The sequence below is a fragment of the Chionomys nivalis genome, chromosome 26, assembly GCF_950005125.1.
Source record: "Chionomys nivalis chromosome 26, mChiNiv1.1, whole genome shotgun sequence".
NCBI classification, from domain to species: Eukaryota; Metazoa; Chordata; class Mammalia; order Rodentia; family Cricetidae; genus Chionomys; species Chionomys nivalis.
In genome coordinates this window covers 23,559,728-23,586,912 of record NC_080111.1, presented here as the reverse complement: position 1 = coordinate 23,586,912, position 27,185 = coordinate 23,559,728, and the positions used below count along the sequence as shown (strand labels likewise).

Here is a 27,185-nt window from a genome sequence, read left to right as displayed (position 1 = left end):
GAACAGACTGGTTGAAAAATGTTTGGTGATCTGCATTGGCACTGTTGACCTTGGAGCTGTGATATGTCTCAGTCCTGCACAGGGACAGACTGCTGGAGAGAATGCAGAGCATGAGAGCGCACTCTTGGTCTGAAGAGTAAAATGATGTCACCATATTCTAAGCTGGGAACGGGAAAATGAGTGGGAACGAGCAGTTCTTACACAGATTTCACCTTTGCCCCCCACCAAGTATTTAATGAAAACAAGAAGGAAGTAGTCAGGACTCTTTATGTAATTTGATGCAATAAAAGAGGAATAACTGCAACAGCAACAAGGAATACTTGATAACTCTCAAGATTGAAAAGGATTTAGATAATCAATAATTTGTTCTAAATGGGTTTTGTACCCATGCCTAACACTCTGAGAAAAATTAAATTTCTTTTGTTGAGATAACTATAATTTATAATATATTTCGTAATGAACAGGCATTAGGTAAAGTAAGCCAAAAAAGTGAGTTAAGCAAGGAAACTACCATCTTAACATACAACAAAGAAAGTATAAACAAAAGAAAATATAAACAAAGCCTATAGAATATCCTTATTCATTAAGCTGCAGATTAATAAATACAGTGTTTTTCTCAGATCCTAGATTCATCAGTGCTCATCTCATCCCAGAGAGTGACAACCCTGAAGATGACAAAGTGTATTTTTTCTTCCGAGAAAATGCAATAGATGGAGAACATTCTGGAAAAGCCACTCATGCTAGAATTGGTCAGATATGCAAGGTGAGGTAAAGAAAAAAAAAGCATTGTTCATTCACTATTTAATTTTATTTTATTTTCATTGATTTAAATGATGTGTAAAATGACATCTGATATCAAATATTTTAATGTTAAAAATGATTGAAAAATGTATTATATACAAGTAGGGATATGCTTAGAGATTATGAAATAACATTATTTCACAATTACATTAATTATTTTATTTCAAAATCATGGAATAGAAAGTATTTTCCTATATGAATAAGAATAAAATCTTACCTGAAAGAACATACCTTCTACATATTCAGATTTAGCAATTTCCTACACCAATATATTTTGAATGGATATTTGGTATTGGAATACAGATAAAGCATTGAACCGTGAACCAAAATTAGGATAGTTTATATTTACAAACTGATGATTTCATCAGCACATAGGTTCTTATTCAAACACATACAAATGCCGGAATGAGGTGACCTAATATTTATTTTTCTGGAGGATTCAGTGTTTAATATGATGTAATACTGCATAACAGTGTTATAGCAGAAAAAATCCATGGGGTGTGTAGTAGGAACTGCGGGCTGTGTTCCTGCCGCCCCAGCTCCTGGTCGCCTGGCTAGCTTATGCCCCAAAATAACAACACACAAACTGTATTCTTTTAAACACTGCTTGGCCCATTATACCTAGCCTCTTCTCGGCTAACTCTTGCACCTGGACTAGCCCATTTCTAATAATGTGTGTAGCACCCCAAGGTGCGCTTACCAGGAAGATTCTAGCCTACGTCCATCCTGGGTCGGAGCTTCATCGCATCTGCCCCAGAGAGGAGAGCTATTGAGTCTGAGCTCACTTCCACTTCCTTCCAGCATTCTGTTCTGTTTACTCCACCCACCTATGTTCTAACCTATGAGGGCCAAGCAGTTTCTTTATTTCTTAACCAATGACCTTCCTCCATCAGGGGTGGAAGAGAAAATTTCCTTTAAATTTAGTTTAATTGTAAAATGTTGTATACATTTGTAGTACACAGCATATCATTTTGACATTTATAAATGGATAAATCTAGCAAATTAGTATATGTTTTAAATCATATACGTTATTCTATGTGGTTTTCTTAGCAAATTTTTAAGATTATAACATTAACCCTGCTTTAGCTCTATAACAGACTTCTTGAACCTCTTCTTCCTGTCTATTCAAAAGTTTCTATCCTTTGGCCGATTTGTGTTCAAATTCCACTGTTCTTCTAGACTCAGTGGGTCACCATTCTATGCACTGCTTTTGTAAGTTCAACATTTTAGGCTCATTTTTCTTGGGGTCAGTGATATTTATATTAGCCTATCTGACTGAATTTACCGAGCAAGTCCTCCTGGCTTAATCATATTAAATGGCTAAATAATATTTCGTAGTGTGCATATTTCAAATGAGTTAATCTACTCCCATTAATGGACAAAATGTAACATTTAAAAACTTTTTTTTTGAGACAGCATTTCTCTGTAGCGTTAGAGCCTGTTCTGGAACTAGCTCTTGTAGACCAAGCTGGCCTCGAACTCACAGAGGTCCACCTGTCTCTGCTTCAAAAGTGCTAGGATCAAAGGTGAGCAGCACCACCACCCAGCACATTTAAGGACTCTTATGGGCATTCCCTTTACTGAGCTTTGGATCAAAGATTTGAGCAAAAATATAATAAATAGGATAATAATTTATATTTAAACATTCAGAATGGTTATGATTCGTTTGAAAAGTAAAGAATGGGGGATTACTTGATTACAAGAAAAGATGCCTTTTTAAAAAAAATTTAAACATGGAAAAATGAGGAAAAACATTCATGTGCCTGGAATTTAGAAATGGGAAATAGAAACATATTTGACACTTCTGTGTAGCATGCTTGCTCTATAGAGTAGCTTGTGTTACCTTTCAGAATGACTTTGGTGGACACAGAAGTCTTGTGAATAAATGGACGACATTCCTAAAGGCTCGCCTGATTTGCTCTGTGCCAGGTCCCAATGGCATTGACACCCATTTCGATGAATTGCGTAAGTGGCTGATGTTTGACACATAGAACATATGTGAAATACTTAGTCTTACTGAAACGTAACATGCCATGTTTTGTTAATATCCATGGGAGACCTGTGCCTGAACAGAAACAGAGGAGGAATGTATGGGGGAGGGGGAGATGAGAACAGAGGAGGGATGGATTGGGGCAGGAAAAGGAGGGATGGAGGAGGAACTGGGAGGAGAGGAAGGGGGGCAAACTGCCCACTAGATGTAAAATAAATATAAAACTTTCTCTTAGCCAAGGACAATGGCACTAGGTTTCGATCCTAATACATGAACTGGCTTTGTGGGAGCGTAGCCTGTTTGGATGCTCACCTTCCTGGACCTAGATAGAAGTGGGAGGACCTTGGTCTTCCTGTAGGGCAGGGAATTTGGACTGCTCTTCAGTATCGAGAGGGAGGGGGAGTGGACTAGGGGGAGGAGAAGTGGAGTGGGGATGGGGGAGGGGAGCGGGGGGAGGGGGCAATATGTGGGAGGAGGGGGAGGGAAATGGGAAACAGGGAGCAGTTGGAAATTTTAAGTAAAAAAGAATAAAAAAAAATCTTTCTCTTATTGTGTTTTCAAACAGAGGATGTATTCTTAATGAACTCTAAAGATCCTAAAAATCCAGTTGTCTACGGAGTGTTTACAACATCGAGGTAAATGACCTTTATTACTTGTGTTGGATAAATTGCCCATCCTGTAGCTGCTTTAGCCGCTTTTGTCGCTTCAGTTTTTGAGTGTCTGTGAATCCTTGGTTCTGACATGCACTGATAATGATTTTACAAGTCATGAGGTCAGGGGCCATTGAGATGGTTCCTGGGATGAAGGGGCTTGTCCCAAAGCTCACAGCCAGAGTGGAATTACAGAAAGCAGATGGGGTAGAAAACTAACAGAAACAAGTTGTCCTCTGAACTGTGCGTCACTGTGGCACACGTGTGTACTCACATGGGTGTGCCCGCTCACCAAATACAAGTCATCAGAAATTAAAGCATGTAATGCAAGGATATCATCACTATAAATAGAACAAGGAAACAGTCTGAAAACTGTGTGTTATATCCTATATAGTACAGTTAGTAATAATATAATATCAACTTTAATATTTTATATTGAATATATAACAAAATGGGGGTGGTAAAGTTGGAAACAATTTTTTGAAAGAAGCTTTTAGTGATATAAAATAAGAATAAAGGAACTCGATTTGGAACTTAGAACTGGAGCAACTGTCCAACACACTCTGTCTCAACTGCTGTCAGCAAATGCTAAAGAAATGAGGTGATAAGCGACCTAGGATATTTGGTGTTGCCAGTTGTTCCCCTGGAGGGAAAGTCCTCTCTCTGGACAGGTGGTTGACGGAGAACTTAGTAGAAAACACGCCTCTGGTGTCCAGAAGTTGGGTAGGCTTCCCACTGCTCTCACATGTAAAGTCCTTGCTCCATCTCCCTGCACATTCCCTTAGAAGTCAATAAAAATTTGCAGAGTTAGAGAAAGTGAAAAGCTAACAAATAAAAATATTAAGTTGCTTGTATAAATGTTTTTATGTTTCTTTTGTTTTGGAGATTATAATATACTTATAATCTTTCCATTTCTCCAGACCTTCACATATACTGCTCCCTACTTTCCTTCAAACTCATGCCCTCTTTTTCATTAATTGTAAGTGCATGCATAAATATATAGCTGTATATACACATATGTTCTTAGATATAACCTATTTGGGTACTTTTACTAACATTAATACAGCATTTCATAAAATTTCAATATATGTATATGATTTTACAAACTTGACATGAATTAGAATATACTGTATTTATTATATCAAAATTTCTGAAAGTTAGCAAATAGATTTTCTCCCTTTTCACTCTCATTACTCTTTTATTTGATGGGTTGCTTGATTTTTTTTCATTAACTACCTAAAATCTAAATATTTAAAATATAACCTTATAAAAAGATTCCTTAAATTCAAGCAAGAGCTGGAGAGAGAAACCAAAGAGCCAAGTTCACACAGGTTTTTGTGTGTTCTCTGCTTGGCACACAATTCCAAACTCAAGCTTCATTTCCATTCTTCCCCTTGTACATTCTCTCACTTCCAAACCCTCCCAGCTCTGTCATCAGCCTGCGCTTCTCTCTTTCTAGTTCTTCCAAGAGTTCTTGCTCTCAATGAAAAAGTAACTGCTTAATCTTTTGGTCAGACAACCCCATTCTACTCAGCAGAAGGTTCAAACTATATAAAGTATTTTTGGAATAAATAAACTCATCACATGGCTATTAGTAAGCATATGCATTGAGAGATATCAAATTATTTAAAATAAAAATAATATTGGATCCACTAAGAAGCACTGTTGGTGAGTATGGTCATATAAAGAGAAAGATTAATTGTAGAATGTAATTCTGGCATATTTATAAATATTAAAGACATTTAAATCACTTTGGCATCATTACTTAATAAAATTAACTTTGGAAATGAAGAGACACATATTACTAAGTCTATATGCAAGTCCATATGCGGATGCATTAGTAAATCTGGTGCCAATAACCAGACAACTGCAGTAAGACTCTGGGAAGTGAGTGGCAGCTCTCAATCTATCTTTCTGTGTCCCCATTTCCTAGAGCAACAGCATTTCTCAGTATTGTCTGTGAGAATCACCAAGAACATGTTAAAACGTAATGTCTCTAATTTACAAATTATATACACAAATTCTATGAATCATATATAAAAATGTTAATTATAAAATATAAATAATAAAATTCATATCGTTTTTCACTAGAGACTCTGACCTTGTAAGAATGAGTTGGCCCTATGAATTTGCTTTTCTGACCAGTTCACTGGGTAATTCCCATGCTAGTATATAGGAAATCCAAACTTTGATTGCCACTGTTTAATGCGTGAAATAATTTCTTCACTCTTTTTAATAAGATAGGTTATTGGTGGCAAATGACTCTAAATTGTATGCATTAAACTTCAGAATTATCTAATTCACCAAGATTACTAAATATGTAACAATAAAAGGGATATAATCAACAAATTTCAATGAAAGTGGGATGCATCAAATATGGGTTACTTTGTTAGTTATTCTATCATGAAAATATTAAATGTCATAAATATTTATTGAGGTTAGTATGGAGTCGTATACTCATGATAAGTCATTGTCAGAGCCCAATAGACATCAGTTTCCCTCCTGTATCATTGTCTAATGAGCAATTTTTTTTTTTTTTTTAAATATAGTAATTGATGCTTTATTGTTTATATCATACATTTCTTGTCTATTGGAATTTGCCAGCAGACCCATAACAGGAGGCACACGTATAAGAGTAATAATGGGGAGAACATAAACACACAAACATTTACTCCATTTGAGAAAAGGAATCCTAATGAGCAATTTTTATAGCTTAGGAACCCACAGTTCTGTGTGGCATGATTTATGTATGCTTTCAATATGACTTGCATTGTTATATTATGAGTGATCTAACCATACATTTTATTTTTATATATGTTACATAAGCTGTGCTTTTACAGACCAAGTAAATGGAAAATAGTTTCATCTCAATGACAAACACAGTTATTTCAATTACTTGCTTTTGATTGATAGAATGATAGAAATATCTGCCATTAATTCTCCACTTTGAACATCGCGTAACACCTACTACCTTAAACTATGCTGAGTGTTGTACAGATATAACGATTAAGTCCTTCATGGACTTCCAATGTTACTTCAATTCACACCTTGTTGGTTTAGGACTTAAAATTCTAATGTGATATGCCGCGTGCCTCCATACATTCCTTCAGAGCACCAGGTTTGGCTTTGAAAATGACTTTTTAAAGTTCTTGAGACTATGATGATTTTCTTTTTCAGTAATGATACTTGAGGATGAAACAGAAATGTTAGCATTTATTTCTTTACGACATCAAAACCGAATATTCATTCAGAGGTCATCACTCATATATGTCTTTCTTGTCCAGCTTTGATAGTTTATATTTGATATAAATTGCATATATTTGATGGAGACCAAATAAGATTTCACACACTTTAAACAAATCATGATTTAATCCTTTATACATTGATAAAACACATTGATGAGATCAAACTAATCCCAAAGAGTATTTGTGGTTGCAAAGGCTCTATGTGTGGTTTGGTCACTAACATCTGACATAATGAGGAGGTCCAAGTCATCCCACAGCCACTAACTAGAGATAAAGCCGGTTTTCCTCCTCTTCTCCCCTAGCAACATCTTCAAGGGCTCTGCGGTGTGTATGTACAGCATGAGTGACGTAAGAAGAGTGTTCCTTGGCCCATATGCTCACCGAGACGGCCCCAACTATCAGTGGGTGCCGTATCAAGGAAGAGTCCCATATCCACGGCCAGGAACTGTAAGTGGCTTCGATATTTAACATGTGGAATGAATATATTTTTGTCAAGTAGAGCAAAGAAGTTGAGGTCTAAGTATTAGCACAAGACAGAGCAAAGAGTCTGTGACTACAAAGACAAGGTCAAGACGGATTCTGTGTGGTTCCTTGTAACTCCACATATAACATGTTCACAGCACATTTCAGTTTTTACATTGTTTCCATATCATTAGTTGTCTCTAATTTTTTAAGCAAAACATGAATGAGAAGCCAATGCACCTTCCTTTTTGAGCAGAACACCGAGGAAATGGCTGTCATGGACACTGAAACTACTAGAAGGTATATGAGCTACTTCTCTCTCATGGTGAGGGCACTGCTTATTCTGATTATATGGTAGGCTGTGGTCAGAGGAACAGTAGTAAAACCAGCATTATCTTCCCATGGCTTTGATTGAGCTTGCAACACTATCATTCCAATGAAACCCTGTCAAGCTAAACAAAATATAATGTAACAAAATATTCTTTTTAAAGATACAGATAAAGAAAACACATTAATATAACACAAATCCAGGATAGTCAGCCTAAGACCATGTCAGAAGCAATGTTTTCTTTAAGGGGGTTGGGAGCAGAGAAAAGGTCTATTTCAGATGGCACATTACAGTCCATCACTGAGGGGCGCCAAGGCAGGGGCTTGAAGCAGAAGCTATGGAAGAAGGTTGCTAGACGGCTGGCACCCTGGCTTTTGCCAAGGTAGTTTACTTACACCAGGAGTTCATGCCCATACTGGTACCACCCACCGTGAGCCGGGCAGTCCCACATCAGGTACCAAACAAGACAACGTCTCAAGGACATGTCCTTAACTAGCGTGATCCAGGCAACCTCTCATTGACAGGGTCTCAGATGGCGCTGGGCTAAGTCTGCTTTTAAGATGGAGCTGATTAGGAGACTCGCCCATACGTCTTCCCGTGTGTCTTTTTGAGGCTTAATGACTCTCCCACCCCATTTCCTCATTGAACTGTGCAATTTACTGCATTCTTGGGCTGTCAAGATCCTCAGTTGTTCAAACCCTAAGAATTCTTTCACTTGGTTTTCGTAGGTGTAATTAAGGACTCATCAGTTAACTTTTTGCCCCATAAGCGGGTCCATCCACCCTAGGACTTGACGGCTGTTCTACTGAGCTTCATGGCTGGTGGCCCCGCCTTCCCTGTTGTCAAGGCCTGTCCTCCTGCCTCTTCCATCTGAATAACTAATTACAACGGCTTTTGCCGCATCCTAGTGAGCCTAATGTTTTAGTGAACAGATCGCCACTCTACCTGTGTGCCAGAAATTATGTTCATGCAGCTCCAGGCCCAGGTCATTCCCTGTCAATCCCAACTGGGAGTAGCATTTTCTAACCAAAAGAAACTTTAAGGAAGATACTTTTAGACAGTGGAAAGGACTTACATTTGAATTTTAACTATTATTTTAATTTTACTTCAGTGGTTTAATAGTATGATGGATTCAAGACACGTATTTTTTATTACCTTACTAGATATAGGATTTAGTATTTTCATTTTCTCTGCATTTCTAAAATTATCTATGAGAAAATTAAAAATATTGTGTTTTATAAAAAAATGTTTCTAACTAATAATGCTGCAACAGCAACAAAAAATTCAATACGATTTGAAAATAATAATGACTAGATGGAAAGTTTTTATTATAGAGAAACAAATGTTACTTATGAAAACAAAGGGCAATTTCTCCAGCTTTTAGTCACAAACTGTCCCCTCTTTCTTAGTCGACAGTTTTATGTTTCTATGGATGACAGACCTCCATGTCTTAAATATCCTGCTTAAAATACCTTTTAATATGAATAGCGCTTGTGAAATCAGTAATAGAAATTACTATATTCTGGGCTTTGTTCCATGGGATATATTGTACGGGGATACACACACACACACACACACACACACACACAAACAGTAGCCAATTATTTTTCCGATTTTAATGATGAGAACTATGTTAAGTGATGGTGCCAGTATTGAGCCTCCAGTTTAGCACTTACTCGGTGTTCAAAGTAAGCTCTTAAGAGAAACTATAACAGCAAGCTCTGTGCTCAGACAGCATGGCATAAGTCAGGAGTGAGAGAGGATGTGATGAATGTCTTAAAGGTGCAAACTGTCATTTTTCTGTCATTTCAACAATATTACTGAGGGGCAGTCATAAAGGCAATGTTTAAACAATACCCTATTATTGAAAACAATTTGGTTTTCGAGATAGACTTTCACTGTGCTGTGTAACCCTGGCTGTCCTAGATCTCACTCTGTAGACCAGGCTGGCCTTGAACTCACAAAGATCCTCCTGACTCTGCCTCCTGAGTGTTGGGATTAAAGGTGTGTGCCACCACAGTCCAGCTATTATTGAAATTTAAAGAAAATCTATAAGCAAATTATATTTTATATTTAAAAACAGATAATAGAGAAAGAAATGACAGTAAGTTGTAGGAAATTAAAATAATCCTCAGTTACCGTTTTTATTCCCACATTTGTACATTCGTTCCTGGTGTCTTTATGTAATGTAAAGGAGAACACAGAGATCCTTTTTCAAAATTCTTTCTTTTCTCTTTGAGAGTGTTTTGCCTGCATGTGTCTGTACTCCTCATATGTCCATTCCTCGAGAAATCCAGAGAGAGCATTGGATACCCTGAAACTGCAGTTATAACTGGATATGAATTATCTTTTGGGTACTGAGAATTATACCCAAGTCCTCTGGAAGAAGTCATGACATCTCTTTAGTCCCATAAATAATCTTAAAAACCTTTGAAGCTTTGTCTTTTTTGTTATTAGTTTTAATGTGATATTAAAGAAATCTCTAAGGTATATCAAAAGAAGTCCATTATTCTATCATATCTAGTCCATGTGCAGGTCAAACATATACATATATATTGTACTCTCATTTCAAAACATTATTTAATAACTCTTGAATTATTAATGAATCTGGCAAGAGGTTGATTTCTAACTCTAATCTTGTAAGATATGATTACAATTTATCTCTCAAGCATTTACATTAAAAGTGAAGCATTGCTGACCTGTAGGAAAAGCTACGTAAGACTGGATGGACTGTACCCTGTAACACTGTTTGCTCTACACACTGAATTTCAGTGAGGAGACAAAAAACATTTTTTCATGGCTTTTTATTTGCTTTTGAGAAGAGTATTTCTACCCAGAGTTGACATGATACCAGCTCACAAAAAGATGCCTTTTTTTTTTTTGCTTTGTTTGTCAATGTGTATTTTTCTTAACTTTACCACCTCCATTTTGATTGACTAGTTTCTGTGCCATATACTGGTAGTCACTAAATAAAGCCTGAATTATTTTATTAAAGTCATTAATAATGTTTTCAACCTTATGTTATGAGTCAGACAATAAAGAATGGTTTTTATTATCTTTTGGTTGGGAAAGATCATTTATATTTGGGTGTGACTCTAAAGCAGTTATATATAATCAAGAAAAATATTGTTTCTCTAGACATCATTAGTTGCATTCAAATGTAGCATATTTCATGCATTGTGTTAAACATCTATTATAGAAAGAGTGCAGGCTGGTACAGTTAACAGGGACGTCAGACTTCTGAACACCTCAGATACATTTGCATGTTCTGCAAGAAATAATGACATTCATTAATATTGAAAATTAATAATGATTAGAAATATATACTGATAGTTTCAACTACTAATTTAGATACATAAGAGCTGGCAATAACTAATGCTTACTTCTTCAGTCAGGTTCAAATGTAATAAAAAATAATTATGGGTTTAGACTCACAGAATATTGAAGAAGTGTAATATTATAATTTATAGTCTTAATCATTAGATTTTATTTAAAAGGTATTCGCCTTTTTCTAATAGTGTCCGAGTAAAACATTTGGTGGCTTTGACTCCACAAAGGACCTTCCTGATGATGTCATAACCTTTGCCAGAAGTCATCCAGCCATGTACAACCCAGTATTCCCTATTAATAACCGCCCAATCATGATCAAAACGGATGTAAATTATCAGTTCACGCAAATCGTGGTAGACCGAGTGGATGCAGAAGACGGCCAGTATGATGTCATGTTCATCGGGACAGGTACACTTTTGAATTTTATCTTTGTGTTTTGTTCCAGAACACTGTATTTAGCTGACTAAGTGTACTAAGAGCCAAGTTCTGCATTCATTTTCAAGATACCAGAACAGTTTGCCATCACTTTCTAGATACATTTGCTTCAAAAAAAAAAGGGGGGGTGTCCTTTGAAATGAAGCTTATTCAATTCAATCAAGGAAATGTAAGAGCTAAATAATCAATTATAATAATTGAATCATAATTCTTCTAGTTAGGGATACACAAATACACATACACACAGCCACAATATTGCTCAAATCATGATTGAGATTCCCAGGGTATTGTGTTACTGAAAACTTGTCTGAACCTTAATATTTCCACTAATGAAAACCTTCAATCAAATAAAGGTTACCCAAATAATTTATCCATTGTTTTTGCTATACAAATGAAACCTGGAAAAAATTTTATCAGAAAATGTATTGGACACTCATTGAATGTCTTTCTTTAGAAACGAAACAAAATCCTTTCACTGATTTCACTTTTAGAAGCAGATTTGTGCAGGTGTATTTTCAGAATCAATCGTTCTATGGCTGTGACATGTTATTTTGCTTCCCCATACCCTCTAAACGGTGATGCAATCTACGAAAGTACCAGTTACAAATCCAAAACCTGCTACTTAACGTCAGATTCCAGGGTAATAAATTCTCGGTCTCCATTAACTTCATTAGCTGATATAAATCAACCAGAGACGAAGCAAAGCAGTGTGCTCCACCGAAACTTGGTGCAATAATGTCTTCTCTTCCTTGGGGGAGAACCAGAAAGAAAATTACGTTGACTACAGCAGAACAGAAAATGTGTGGTAAATTACTGTAAGATTCATACCTTAATTGGGAAATCCTAACGTCATCATGTTTAACAGTGTCAGGGTTCTTAGCAATACATTAAAGACTCCTTTTACAGAGAACATTCTCCCGCCAAATGAAAGAATCCTAATGAGATTCCGAGTTCCATACAAGTCAGTGGCTGTGTGTAGCACCCGCAGCTTACAAATAAATCAGGAAATAGAAGAGAATATTTCTTCTCAGTAAATATTAGCTTCTCTTTTAATGTCAAGTTGTAATTGAATCTCTGCAGAGTAATTGGGTTTGTTCAATAATGTCACTGGGGCCTTGCTTGCCATCCTTAGTTCAGAAGTCCCTTATTCGCTCTCAGAGCAACAAAGCCTGCTTCCGGGTGTTTGACCAAAGCAAACTGATCATGAGCATTTAGTTCCTCTAGGACACAAAACTGCCTTTAAAAACCCCTTTTTCATGAGGATGTTGAACGTTGGGTGCCGTGGATGGTTGTAGGTCAGTCCAGACTAGGGTCATCTGTCAGCAAGGAAATTGATTACAGTAATTGTATCTTTTAACTAAGTTTCACTTCATAGAGCATTGATCCTTGTTGAGTAATCTGATTCAATTTGTGTGAAATTGTTTGAAATACTATTCGGTAAAACTTGATCTGGAACAGAGATAAAGTTGTGTTTGGGTCCAGGAGACCCAATGGAGTCACAAAGTAGATTAACCTAATTTCCCTTTAATCTTTGGTGTTCTGAGCAGGCTAAGGTCCTGTAAACACAGAAGGATCCTCTTAAAAGTGGACTTTTTTTTAACTTTAAAAGGAATAGTCTCGATCACAGAGTACAATGAGACAATCCATGAGGACAGTGGCCAATAGAGTCGATGTACTAGGTGATATTTCTGGTATTCTTCTTATTATTATATTCTTATTGGTAAGAATTTCTTAGGAAAAAGGAAAAGTTTGTTAAAATAAACCAACTGAGGCTGCAAAGAATTGATCTAATTTACTAAATACTGAAATTGTTTAGACTCAATATCTTTGCCTTTGAACAAAGAGTGTAATCACACCTGGAAAATTCACATTGCATAAATGAAATTTCAGTTGAAAATGACAGATGTTTTCATTGCAACATTTTTCTCTTAATGATGAAAATTAGAAAGTAACTTAAATCTCGATAAAATGAAATCAATTTTTTTAAATTTAATTCCTAAATTTAACTTTCAAGACTGTAAACTTAATTTCCAAGTGTGCATATTGTACAGAAACTGTTGTGGTAATCAGAAGTGTTTACTTTGAGAGATGACATTGACACTCATCACTTCAGTATCATTGAGCCTACCTTAAGGGCCGCTAAATATGGCCGCTTCTAGGAGATGGCTGTGCTGCTGAACTCGGAGGCTCTTGTATTTGGGATGGGTGGTGTCCATTACAGTTCACATCTGCAGAGTCTTTGTGGACATATGCTGGTGTCAAAATAAAAGGGGAAAAGTCTGTCTTGTCAAATTGGAATGTATAGCAATTAAAATTTTTAATTAAAAAAAGCTATCCAACTTAGCTATTTTTTATTATGTTTATTATATTTTTGGAAATCTCTACACTTTCATGTTAAATTCTTCTTTGAAGCTTGATATAGTTCTAAAAATTGATTTTTATGTCCTGTGGGTATCTTTATGGTTCAGAGTCTAAGTGCATGAAATGCATTTGTATGTAGAATTTTACAAATGTACCCACATGGAAAAGAAATACAAAGAGTTAGGCTGGAAAAAAATTTTTTTGGTGAGACTGGGGAGATTGCTAGGTGTGTAAAAGTACTTGCCATGCTTGAGTTGAGAACTTGAGTCCAGACACAGGAAGACATGGGAAAGTGTCTTCTAAGAATATCTAAGAAATTCTCTGGGGAGATGGAAAGTTTAGGATGGGAAGCCTGCAATCCAGTTAACCTGCAGTAGGAAGAAAGGTCTCACAAACAACAGAAGAGAGCCACCTCTAACAAAGTGTATTGCAAGAACTGATTTCCAGAAGTTTTCTCCTGAGCTTTCTTCTCTGTATGCTGTGACTAACACACATACTTTCTATTCCACAAGATAAAAATGAAAAAAAAAAAACAAAGAAACAAACAAAAACCTCTCTGAAAAATTCCTTATTGTCTCATTAAGGGTGAACTCCATTTTAATTTAATTCCATTGTAACCTTTCCCTCTGCCTTCTTTTAAAGATGTTGGGACTGTCCTTAAGGTGGTCTCTGTGCCCAAGGAGACGTGGCATGACTTAGAAGAGGTTCTTCTGGAAGAAATGACAGTCTTCAGGGTGAGTACTGCCTAATTTGCATCTGCAATGTTAACTGCTATGCATGCCCCAGGACATCTGGGGCACCAAAGTTACTGTGGACAGTGCTCTTGTAGATACTTCTAATTAGATTGTTAAGTAGAAAAACCAGACACTAATCAAACTATACCTTGGAAGCGTCAATGCAGTTAAATGTATGAATATAAAAATTCTTGGCTCATATTTTCTTTTATAAATGACAAAATATATGATTTACATTTTTTATTATTTGTATAAGTTACCTTGAAGATCAAATCCTCCCTATTCAAACTTCCTTCTCTTGCACTTTATAGAATATTTGGCATGATATGTAAACTCTGAGTGCGTTCTGGGAGATATGTTCAGCATGCCGAAGGAAGAAATTTATAGATTATTTTATAGTATTTTCTTAAGGAAATCAGTGATGCGTTTGAGTAAGTAAGGCTTATGTTAGCGACAGACAATAGATTATAGATGCCTACTCTTCAAACCTCAAAAATGAGCAAACATTTGTCACATTTTCCCGAGTCACCAACAGTCTAGGTAGGCCCTTCAGGCATCAGGTATGCTGAGGTTGGAGCAGGGACACGGGAAATAAATGAACATAGGTATCATACATGTTTCTCATCTATGATCCCTTGCTAACTGGAAGAGTTTGAACAGGGATCACATTTTGATATGAATTACATATAAGACAGATAACATTCTGAAAATATTTTGATAAGATAATACAGTGGGTACTTACCAATAAATTAAAAAATACAGCATAAACTTGAATACTAAGAAAGAAGTAGACAGGAAGGGTGGAAATACTGTTTGTAGTCCCACGATTTCATGTGATATCATTTGTCCTCCACATGTGTCATATACATAACCATACACATATACTCACACGTATATGGATTATTGTTTTCAGTTGATTCAACCTTTAATGATGAAGCTAAGTGCACCTCACTTCTTTCAGCACCCTACGATGCTGAAAGATACGATGCACTTAGTTCATAGACCAGGGAATCACTCTTCAGTTGTCTTAGGATGGGAAAATGAAGTCAAAATTGCAGAAAAATGAAGGACTGTCATTCAAGCATGCCCCTGGTACACTGGGATAGATCTTTGATAAGAGCCGCTGGATATTCTTCTACTGGACAAGTTAGAAGCCTCACTTTAGCCTACATAGCAATCCTAGCTTCACACAGTCTCTCCGAAACTCTTATTTGCAAAATATTGACATAGTACCTCACCTAGTGACCCATGCTTAAAGCACTAGGGACAGTGACAGCATTGTGGCCCACACACGATCAGGATTGTTAGTGTCACTCTACTTGTTTTCTTTCGTGGACAATGCCCCCAGTTGCCAGGCTTGCATTGAATTCACTGTGTACCTGAGGATGGCATTGAACCACTGATCCTACGGCCTCCACTACCTGAGCACTGGGATTCTAAGCAGTGCCACAAAGCTCAGCTGAAATGTCATTAGTGTTTATTACTTTATTTGTTTTTAGTTATCTAAGCTGAACATGAGTGGACTTCCTTCTGCATGGTCTTAATTTAAATATTCAAAATAGTGAAATCAAATTCCAATTTTAAAAGTTGATTCTTTTGGCTATATTTAATTGCTGAGTATAGAGTGTAAACTGAATCTTACCATTCATTGTCCCAAGTGAGTTACCTCGAAAAGCAAGCACATGGGAACTTTAACTTATACATGGAAAAACTACAATTATCCAAATGGGCTGTCACCCACTATAGAGTCCACTTAGATTAGCAAACAAATGATGGGCAATGTGGGCAAAACTCACAAATGGATGCCTGGTGTTCATAGTTATATGTCTAAAGCCTAAAGTGTAAATGCAGCCAACATTTATTAAACAAACGAAACATTACTGATGCAAAAATTAAATAAGATAAAGATTGTAAGGACCTGAGTAAAGATTGGAGAATAATGGGAAAGATGCATTAGAAACAGTACCATGTAATCCTGGTAATCTGATTCCATATTATTCTCTGATAGAAAGGGAAAAGGCCTTCCTTTATAATAAATTATTAATGTAACTGTTGTAAATGAAGTCATGGGTGACATTAACGCAGCACCCTTATAAACACTCACAGATTTCGTGTTTTCCTTACCGTGCCTAGAATCAGGCTTTTCCAAAAATTCAGTCATGTGTGTATGTGTGTGAGAGAGAGACAGACAGACAGAGGTGTTCACCCTAAGCATAGTCTCTAACCACTTGCAACTCAATGGACCTTCTGTGTTATACACCTCAGTTTCAATGACCTTGTGTTATCACTTAGTAGAACTAAATTTTATTGTGTAGAATTATTTTAGTCATGTTATGATATTTATAAATAATTTTCTTACATTTTCATTATTTTCTTGTTTTATTAATTGAATAAGTCATGTATATTTTGGTAGTAATTCTATATTGTAGCTAAATTTCCTTTTTAATGCATCTGGAATCTGAGATTTACATTTCACATTTTAATCTTTATTCCTTGATATATTTTAATAAAAATTTCAATTTCAAAGGAGTTTAAGATAAATGGCTTTTAGAAAGAGCATGATGGGCACTTGGGAGGCAGAGGCAGGCGGATCTCTGTGAGTTCGAGACCAGCCTGGTCTACAGAGCTAGTTCCAGGACAGGCTCCAAAGCCACAGAGAAACCCTGTCTCGAAAAACAAAAAAAAAATAAATAAATAAATAAATAAATGAAAGAAAGAAAGAAAGAAAGAAAGAAAGAAAGAAAGAAAGAAAGAAAGATCATGATGGGAGCCAAAAGATTTGCAGATATAGATATTTTATATATATAATTATATATATATAATTTTTCAATTCAAAAATTTCCACTTCCTCCCGTTCTGTTCCCTCACTCACCCTTCTCCCTCCCCCTCCAATCCTAAGAGAAGTCAGGGTACCCTGCCCTGTGGAAAGTCCAAGGCCTTCCCCCCTCCATCCAGGCCTAGGAAGGTGTGCATCCAAATAGACTAGGGTCCCAAAAAGCCAGTACATGCAGTAGGAATAAGTCCCCGTGCCACTCTCAATGGCTTCTCAGTCAGCCCCCATTGTCAGCCACATTCAGAGTCCGGTTTGCTCACATGCTCGTTCAGTCCCAGTCCAGCTGGATCTGATGAGCTCCCATTAGAACAAGCACGCAGTCTCAGTAGGAGGACCAACCCCTCGCGGTCCTGACTTTCTTGCTCATCTTCTCCCTCTGTCTGCTCTTCAGCTGGACCTTGGGAGCTCATTCCAGTGCTCTGATGAGGGTCTCTGTTTCTATCTCCACCCGTCTCCAGACGAAGGTTCTACGGTGATATTCGAGATACCCATCAGTGTGTCTATGGGACAAGGCTAGTTCAGGCACCCTCTCCTCTGCTGTCCACAAGAGACTTGGCTCTAGAGCAGATGTAGATATTTAGTATCTATTCCATTTTGTTCTTGTTTGGGGATTTTCAAAGAAATGCATTTCAAACTTCCACCAGTGAAGACTAGGACCCCTATCTATGGCGTTTAAGCTGTCTTGAGAAGAACTCTTTATCAGTCTCTCGCAAACCTGAACAATTGCCATTATGCTGTAGAAGAAGTAACTGTTCCTGTATCTCAGCTGTGTTAGAAAATGCCTGCAACTGGAAATATATCTCCTTTCAGGGAAGCTGTTGCATTTTCTTCCCGGTGTTCGTTGTCCATATTGTCACGATTATTTCTTTGGCACTCAAGCAGACAAAACATCTATGGGCAGAGTTTACAGAAATATTTACTTTCAGCATTCTAGTCTATCTGCCAAGGTTCTTACATACAGTGTGGGCTAGCGATTGGAATATTTCACTGTCAAGCTTTGTTTAATTTTGCAGTGGGGGACAGAAAAAAGAAAAACCACGATACATTGAAGCGATAGCCACATACAATGAAAGGCAGGGAAATGTTACTCTGCCTATGTTTCCATTTGACACTAGTGTCATTCCATGTAAAATAAAAGGCAATTTGAAAAGGTCAGCTGAGCTGCACCTTAGCTTGATAGGGCAAATACACAAGAGAAAGATTAAAGGTCATGATCCTGGCTGGTACTCTTTTGAAATTTTTAAACACATTTAATGTTAAGTTCAATTTACTTATATTACCACCTCCAGGAGACCATGTTCTTATGACTCTTATACTGAATAACTAATAAATTCCTGGATTAAATTCATTACATACCACTTGCCATCTTGAGATCTGTTTTAGGAAAACACTGGCTAATCACAGAACATTCCAGTGGTTTTTGGTTACAAGATACTTTTATTTGGGGTGAAATCACATCCCAATCACTGTATAGAAAGAAAAATATTCTTTGGCAATAAAACTTCCATTTCAGAGTAAATCTTTTAATAGACACTAAGCACTAAAAAGTAGAATTGGCATTGGTGTCAGTCTCAGAAACTAACACACCTGCTATTTGAATATTTGTAAATATTCAAAACAGCACAGCAGCACCAACACACAGCCAGATTCTAAATGTGCTTCGCCAGCAACCATCTGAGTTTGAGAGTTTGCTGTGTGCTCTTGAGTGACCTGCTTAGTTAATGGAGCACCGACTTCTTATGACGAAGACCACAAATATAAGTGTTAAAGAGTCTCCTTTTAGAGTAAAACTAAGCTAACTGGTAAATTAGTTATTGGGAAATAGCTACACCCTTAAAAAACTGCTCTAGAATGCTGGGCTCCCTTACATTTGTCCTTTCTTAAATTAAGGTATAAAAAGCCAGACACGTAGTGATTTTTCACCTTGACTGGTCAGTATGGGTTTTTCTTTCCAGTCCTTCCAACGGTCTTTCCTTTTGAGCCAGTGAGGTGCCACATTCAGCCACAGCGCCTTGGGGACAAAGGGCTTTATTTATAGTCCTATTGGCTGCAGAGGATTGCAAGGCAGTTACATCAATAACACTTGCATTTTAAACCCAATTTATGCAATATTCCATGAACAGCTGAGCAAACAAATGAGAGAGTTTAATTTTCATTCAAATGTAAAACGTAATTGATGCTTTCCCAAGTCCAGCCTATTAACTTGTAAAGGAGCTTCCTTCCCAACGCTGAGCGTCTAGTGTGAGCTATATCCGAATATCCCAGGGTCAGCACATGGAAGAGCTCCGAAAGTGCAAAAGTTTAATAAGCACTAAATTAAAATATCTGGGAGATGTATCGCAAATTGGAGTCATAGAGAATCTTGAAAAGATGCTGTTTCTTTTTTCACTTTCTTAACCATGAACACCAATTAAATTTACAATTGAATTTGCAATTTTATGGAAAAATGGTTATGAAGCTGCATCTGTTGTAAAGGGAAGTCATATTCTCCACCAGTTATTTCTCAGGAAAATTACAGCTTATTTAAATAGATGTCACTGTAATATATTGTGCATTAAAATTCAATTGCAGTCCATATTCTAAACTGTTACTAACTTCCTGGCATTAAAAAATAAATAAGGTAATATTAATAAAGGATACCATGAACTTGATCTTGAATGTTGGCATAATATGTCTCCATGAAATCCGATATGTGTTCGAGTTTGTCTCACGTTTTACAATTTACATATGATAACCCATTTTCATTTGCGTAATAGATGTTTTTGCTTTTGTATTGTCAGTAAATAGGAAGTGAAAATTCACTCAACTCTATTTTAAAAAGAACTTAGACCTTATATTTTATTACTGTGGGTGTTAACTTTCAATGCCTTGAACAAGCTTGACTGTAAAATTTCTTCGATATAAATCGGCATGAACTCAGTTATTTCTTTAGTCTAATGAGAAATTCTCATGTGAAATGGTTAGAGGGGAGAAATTGCCATGGAAATGTCTCCTGACACATTTAACTTCTTTATTAGTTAACTTATTCCAATATTGTAGAACCTAAAAATTGCCTTACAACAGAGTATTTTTCATGAAATGCAGATTTATTTTTTATGGCTTAATAATACTAAATAGTAAACATACCTTTTCTATGTAGACACAATGGGCTGATATTGTTTGTCTCATAGTTGTCTTTGTCATTGATAATTCCTTGAGAAATCATTATTATATTTAATGGTTACCATCACTCACTTAAACTGTAAAATAGAAAAGTATTAAAAATCTCTAAATTAGCCCATTGAATTACCACACATCCTTAATAACTTGTTTCACTTGTATGCCAGGCAGATTGTACATAAGTTATTAAGAAACTCATGTGTTCATTTTTGCCATCGGGTTTGAAGAGGGGGGTCTGAGCTCTGTCTCTGCATGTGGGGTGGGCAGCACCATGGCTGCCCAGCTCTGTGAAGGTAAGGCAGAATGGGAAGAATGGGAGGGGGAAGGTGAACCTGTTAGGACTGTCAGGGAGACACAGAGGAGATGATGAGAAAGGCTAAGAGGAAATGATCAATAAGCGATTTTGAGGCACAATGGAATTGCACTGGCAAATTCTGCTCCTGAACATGAAAGCTCACAGAGGAGAGGCTGTAGGAGAGGTCAAAGGGTGAATGGACCTGACGTTCAGGTTTAGCGCCCAGATTCCACCTAGACCAAAGGACCAAGGAAAACGTGTGGTACCTGTCTTTGTCTCACAGACAAATAGGAGGCAAAGCAGAGGAATGTGCAGTTAAAGAAATAAGTTAGGAAAGGGAAGTAGAGAATTTACTTCTTGACCTCTATAGACCCACTGAGACGTTCTCTAAGCGCAGCCAGTGGGTGCCAAACACACCTTGCCCAGCTGCAGGCAGGATTCCCAAGGACTTTTATGCAGATGCTGCTGCTGGACCCTCACTGTTGGCTTCGTGTATCTAGCACTTTTCTCTTCGGGCTTCTTTCACGCATCTCATTTCCAGTTATGCTATTTGTTGTCAGCAGTGACACCATGTCCCTGAGAACTTAGTACGTGCGCTAACCAAATACACATTATCTTTTCTCTTTTATCAAACACTCCTTTTGCTTCTTTTTTTAGGAACCCACAACCATATCAGCGATGGAGCTTTCTACGAAACAGGTACAATCATAAGACGCTGCAGTCAGCAGTGTGTTTCATGGGTTTTGACTTTGTACTTGATAGATCTATTTATCATCCATCACATTTTAGAGACTGGTTAGCAGTGTGCGGTGGAAGAATCAAAGAGCAAAGAAGTATTGCTGATCTAACAAGCTAATGAAATAAAAATTGTATTATCTGTGCCTTGCAGATTAATAAAATCCTATACACCTTAGAGGTTAATAAAAATAAGCAGTTGGTTATTATGTTTGGAAGATCTTAACTTAAAAAGTAGCACCTACCTTCAGTAGTATTATATGGTGAGAACAGAAAAGGTGGCTTTCACTTCAGTTAAACATACAACCAAGCACTACCGAGTAGAATATTCTGGCTTGGCAAGAATTCGGAGCTTACGGGTCACTTATGTTTAGTCTTTCATTCATATCAAATGGATGTTTTGACAAAACACACAAGAAAAACAGCTGATTTCTCAATAACTATGGATATGACTCAGAGTGTGACTTCTAACAAATTATATCCAGTATGTGAATGACAATTTTGGAAATAAATGGGTATACTGAGCTGAAGTCCATTAATAAGTCAACATATTATAAAAATGACAGTGAATGAGGACATTCTTCCCTGCTGTAAAAGCTTGGATACAGAACCGTGAATATGATAGTCAGTCATTGTTATTTCTGTTATATTTGCATGGCCTGCCCTTGACAGTGTTCTGCCCCTTGAACAAAACACTAAATCATGGTGCCAACAAAATGCAACGTGTGCCTTTCCACACAGATGTATAAAAATAGATTGATAATCTCCAAGACATTTAACCTCGGAGTGCAGACGTTATTGGCACGATACTGCTATCTTACACCTCATTAACATGTTACTCACCTGTTCTTCATAGCTAAAAATTGTCCCATGTTGGCAAGGAAATCTGGGGCTTTCCAGAATGGAAGCTAGACAGGGATAATCTTTCCTGTAATGATTTTAAAGGTATTTATTTGTATTTATTCCCTGCTAGATCTCAGAGCCGATCCTTACTGAATCACCTCTAAATCCAATTTAGCAAAACATCCTGTTTGAAAATAATTAAGAATTTAAACATTTTAAAATATTGCCCATTAAATACAACAGTCAACTAAAAAAAAAAAAAAAAAAAAACTGCCATTTTGAATTACCACAGTAAAAGAATCCTTGATAGAGGGAAGATGGATTTCATTCAATAGGACTCAATTTCATCCACTGTTAGGAGCATTTTTAAAGTGAGACAGCATTTTAGGGGGACAAGTGACGATATAACTAACCTTCCAGACAATGAAATCACGTCCTGCTCGTGGCCCTCATCGCGTGAGGAGATTAGCGAAATCTGCGGCGCTGTTAAATTGGGCAGAAAAAGCACATCAAGTTTCTAGCTAGTCACTGGATTATGCTCAGTGATGCCTGCAAGCTGCTATGCTTTATGTGAATAGCATGATTATTTTATGTATCATTAGTAATCTTGAAGAATTATGATGAAATCAAAATGAGATTGAATTGCATTTAATTTGGGACAATTTATTGGAGTTTGGGTTTTCATAACCATAACTCATTTGGACGGCTGTACTCACTTTGCTTTTTCTCTTTTTACTATACATTTTTTCTATTTTCCTCCTAAAGGCATATATTAGATATAGATACTTTGTCTGGGTAGTTCTTTTCCTACTCAAATGCTCTATGCCCATAAATCTATAATTATGAATTTGGCATATGCTTCTGAAACATTATTAGCCAAGCATAAGGTCTTTTGATAGCATGGGCAATTTGGTCACTGACCCTTTCAAATAGGATCACAAAACCAGGGCTAGGTGCAACACCCATAATCCAAACATTTGATTGGAATGAAGGCACAGGATCCTGGAGAATAAGGATGGCCTAGGCTATCTGAAACTGTCTCAAAAGTGTCAAAATAGCCTAGGATATTAATGTCAATGTCATCATGTTCATGTTCATTGTTGTCAACTGTGTTTCTGGCTATGTCTACAGAGCCCTAAGTAATTTCACATTTGCTAAGTAGGGTATATGTGCCTCATTTTTATTACACTGGATATCTTAGTTTCTTATATTAAAAAAAGATAAAACATATTCTCTTACTAAGAAATAAACCAATTTTATCTGTGCTGATTTACAAACTCATTCAGGATAACACTAAAATGAATATGACTAAACAAATTAAATATCTATTAATATGTGTAATAATTTTCTTTATTTTATTTCTTAGAATAGCAATATTTAACAAGGAAAATGTATGTACAAGGAAATGGATTTGTTATTCTTACCTCTTGCTATTCTTTTATAAAAATATTATTTAGCTTTAAGCACTGGGCTGTTATCTATAAAAACACTCCTTAATAATTTCTTATATTTCTTTAAACACTTTGGTGTACATTCAACTTACACACACACATGTGTAGTCTCTAAGTGAAAGTCTCTGGAAAAGCAAAGTTGACCGTGTCCATTTCTGACTATCAAGCAATTTACAGTGTCAAAGGGCATCCTATTGTTCACGATGAAGTTGTTCTAAAACTCAGTTTTCATCCATATAATAGGAAAATTAAAATATAAAGTCTTTGCCTATGGACTATTATTACGTGTCTCAGTATTCACATAATTTTTAAAAAACTTGCATTTTTATTCATGTTGTAGGGGGGGTGTGAAGGACAGAGAACTGTTTGGGAATATCGGTTCTCATTCTCCATAACGTGGGTCCCTACAGCCTACATCAGAGTATCAGGCTTGGCAGCAGTGGCTTTTATCCAACGACCTGTCCTCTGGCATAGCATTTACATAACTTTTACGTGAGCCTTACTATATCATTAATCAATTCTCTAGTGAGGGAAAAACCATCTCTCTCTATTCCTGTTGCAGTGAGATGCTTAGAATTGGTTTCTACTTCACTTAAAACTGTGCTGTCTGCTAGACCTTTAGAAAATATCTAAACAATTATGATCCATAAATATAATGTATCGATAATGAGCCTAAACAGGTTAGTTTAAAAGAGAGAACCCAAAGAGTGTTTTCTTAACTCATCCACAGCAACAGCTCTACATTGGCTCAGCTGTTGGGGTCGTCCAGCTTCCTCTGCATCGCTGTGACATTTACGGCAAAGCTTGTGCCGAATGCTGCCTCGCCCGGGACCCTTACTGTGCCTGGGATGGGTCATCTTGCTCCCGCTACTTTCCCACTGCCAAGAGGTAAGATGAACAACAAAGGAGAAATAGAGTGTTTCTTCGCAGACTTACTGATTTGCTTTCTAGAACAACCCTTTATAAATAAGCGCACTGCCTTAATGTGCAAATAAAGAGAGATTTGAGGTACTAACATGACAGGATTTTTATTGTTATTTTGCCGTTGTTTGTTTTATTTTCTTATTTCCTAAAAAACACACGACAAGAAGAAGGATGAATCCTAAATGAGAACCAATAACTGAAGGACTTTTAGGACAGCAACACAATATCCCTAAATTCCTACCATTGCAACTTAGATTGGCAGCTTTATTTTAAAAAGGGAGAAACCGGGCAAAAATTCCAAAAACGTTATGAAGAGAAAATAGAGCTAAGTCTGGGCCTTGTGCCTTTTGAACTCAATGTTCTATCTACTTTTATCTATCTAGAGGTATTATGGCCCATTTTTAATAAGGCCATTTATGTTACCAAATGAAAAGAAATTCCTTAACAGACAGGAGTTCATTTGCTTTTATGGAATCCAAGGAATATAGAAGATCCTAAGCCTAAACAATGAAAATGATGTTGGGTCAATGTGTTAGTGGGTACAGTCCTTGTCATGAAGGTGTGAGGCACTGAGTGTGATCCCCCAAATCTACAAGTGCCGCATGTGGTGTGCACATCTGTATTCCCAGTGCTTCTCTAGTGAGTGAGACGGGACAGGAGACAGAACAAGCCAATCAGCCTGCTGTGCATATTCAACAAACAACAAAGATCCTGCTTCAAGCCCAGGGGGAGAAGAGCTCTGAAACATGAGGCTGTCACCCCAGTTTCCCACGTGTAGCCATGCAATGGGGCACATTCTTCACTGTCTCAACACACAGAGACACACAAACACACAGATACGGTGAAAGTCAAGAGTTTATTCCTATGTTTAAAAACATTGCATTGATGTCCTCGGTGCATTAATATGGGTTAATATTAATCAATATATTCCTAAATATATCTCTCCTTATTCACCTCAGGAAATTATATGTCCCTGTTATTCCTACATCATCCTGTGTTTATAGAGCCTTAACTTGAAGCATAAAACTACATAATCAGATCTCATTTGCACATGTGGGTATGTGTATATATACTCCTTACGTGTCTTGAGTGTTATCTTGATAATACTTACAGTTCTTTTACAGAGAATTGCTAAATAAAAATTATTGTTTGGTTTAAAAGTTATTGACAGGTGCAGGAGAGGTGGCTCAGTGCATACGTGCTTATTGCACGAGTACCTGAGTTCAGAACCCCAGATCCCAGGGGAAAGCCTGGTAAAAAGTCCCACATCTATACTGCCAAGGGTAAAGAGTACAGAGACAGAGGGACCTTGTGAGTTCGCTGATCAGGTTCTCTGTGAGAAAATTGGTGAGCTCCGGTTTCAGACAAATCAGAGCTCTGGCTGTTCGTGCATGACAAACTCTGTCTCAAAATGATATGATTGTGGTGATGAGGATGTAGTGGTGGAGGGCAACAGAGCAAGACACTCGTTGTTAAAGCCTGACCTACACAAGTGTACAGGCACACACACACACACACACACACACACACATCTATATGCTCAAAATACATTTACAGCATATACAATGCAGACAAGTGCAAACAAAAGTTGACTGAGAACAAGACATAGAGAATTTGTGAAACTACAGCTTCCTATGCAAGATTCAATGCTTAAAGAATGGGAAGGATGAAGGGGGATTTGAGGAGAAGTAAAAATATGGTAAAAATACATTGCATATAAAAGTTTTAAAATAAAGACAATAAAACAGAATGGTAATATAATCAATTAATGTAATATTTTTTCAAGAAGTACTCTCATATTGCAAAGAACTGTTATAAACCTCCTAAAGTTGCAAATAAATTAATTCACTAGTGTTTAATAAAATAAAAGTAGTTCTTAATTTGACAAAGCAGTAATATAACTATATTCTCTACTCTTTGCTGATAGCTGCCTTTCTTTATTGATACTTACTGTTTCAGAAAGATATAATAATGGATGAATAAAAGAATATGAAATATCTTGCTAATGTGCCTTTAAGTCTACTACCAACTGACCTCTTGAAACAGGAAGTCACCATTATCCCTAAACCAGGACACTTTAGGAGCAATCTAACTTTGCTTTAGCACAGATAGCATTTCGAAAGAAGCTCTGAATATCATCAGCCTTTCACCATAGTTAAGTGTGTTCTGTAGCATTTGGAATATTACAACTATAATAGGAAAGCATTACCCTAACATCCACTTAAATATTTTCATTGGTGTTTTAGATAATATTGTCTTACTACTAAATCATCTACCAGTGGGCCTGGAGAGATGGTTCTGTGGTTAAGCGGATTTACTGCTCTTACAGAGGACCGCACCCAGCTCAGTTCCCAGGCCCACATAGCTGGTTCACAACCACGTGTAAATCCAGATTCAGAGTCTCCAGCTCCCTCTTCTGGTCTCAGGGTACATCCATGAATACACAGATGCGCACATACATACAATAAATAAATTGTATATCTTTATAAAGTATATCTTTGTAAAGACATTCACCAACAAAGTGACTTCATTATATTAACATACAATTAGAACACAGAATCACACCAATACTAAATGTAAAAATTCTTAATACAGACCATGTACATACA

At 36.8% G+C, this 27,185-nt stretch overlaps 1 protein-coding gene across 3 annotated transcripts in view; it reads left to right on the top strand.

Moving 5' to 3' along the window:
- Positions 1-27,185, top strand: part of Sema3a (semaphorin 3A) — a 305,296-nt gene that overhangs the window by 257,095 nt on the left and 21,016 nt on the right. For all 3 annotated transcript variants that reach the window (XM_057758648.1, XM_057758649.1, XM_057758647.1), the window contains exons 8-15: positions 621-763; positions 2,652-2,766; positions 3,357-3,426; positions 6,989-7,133; positions 10,995-11,214; positions 14,245-14,336; positions 21,281-21,322; positions 24,383-24,540. In XM_057758648.1, the coding sequence (XP_057614631.1) occupies positions 621-763; positions 2,652-2,766; positions 3,357-3,426; positions 6,989-7,133; positions 10,995-11,214; positions 14,245-14,336; positions 21,281-21,322; positions 24,383-24,540 (985 nt within the window). The remainder of the gene's footprint in view (positions 1-620; positions 764-2,651; positions 2,767-3,356; positions 3,427-6,988; positions 7,134-10,994; positions 11,215-14,244; positions 14,337-21,280; positions 21,323-24,382; positions 24,541-27,185) is intronic.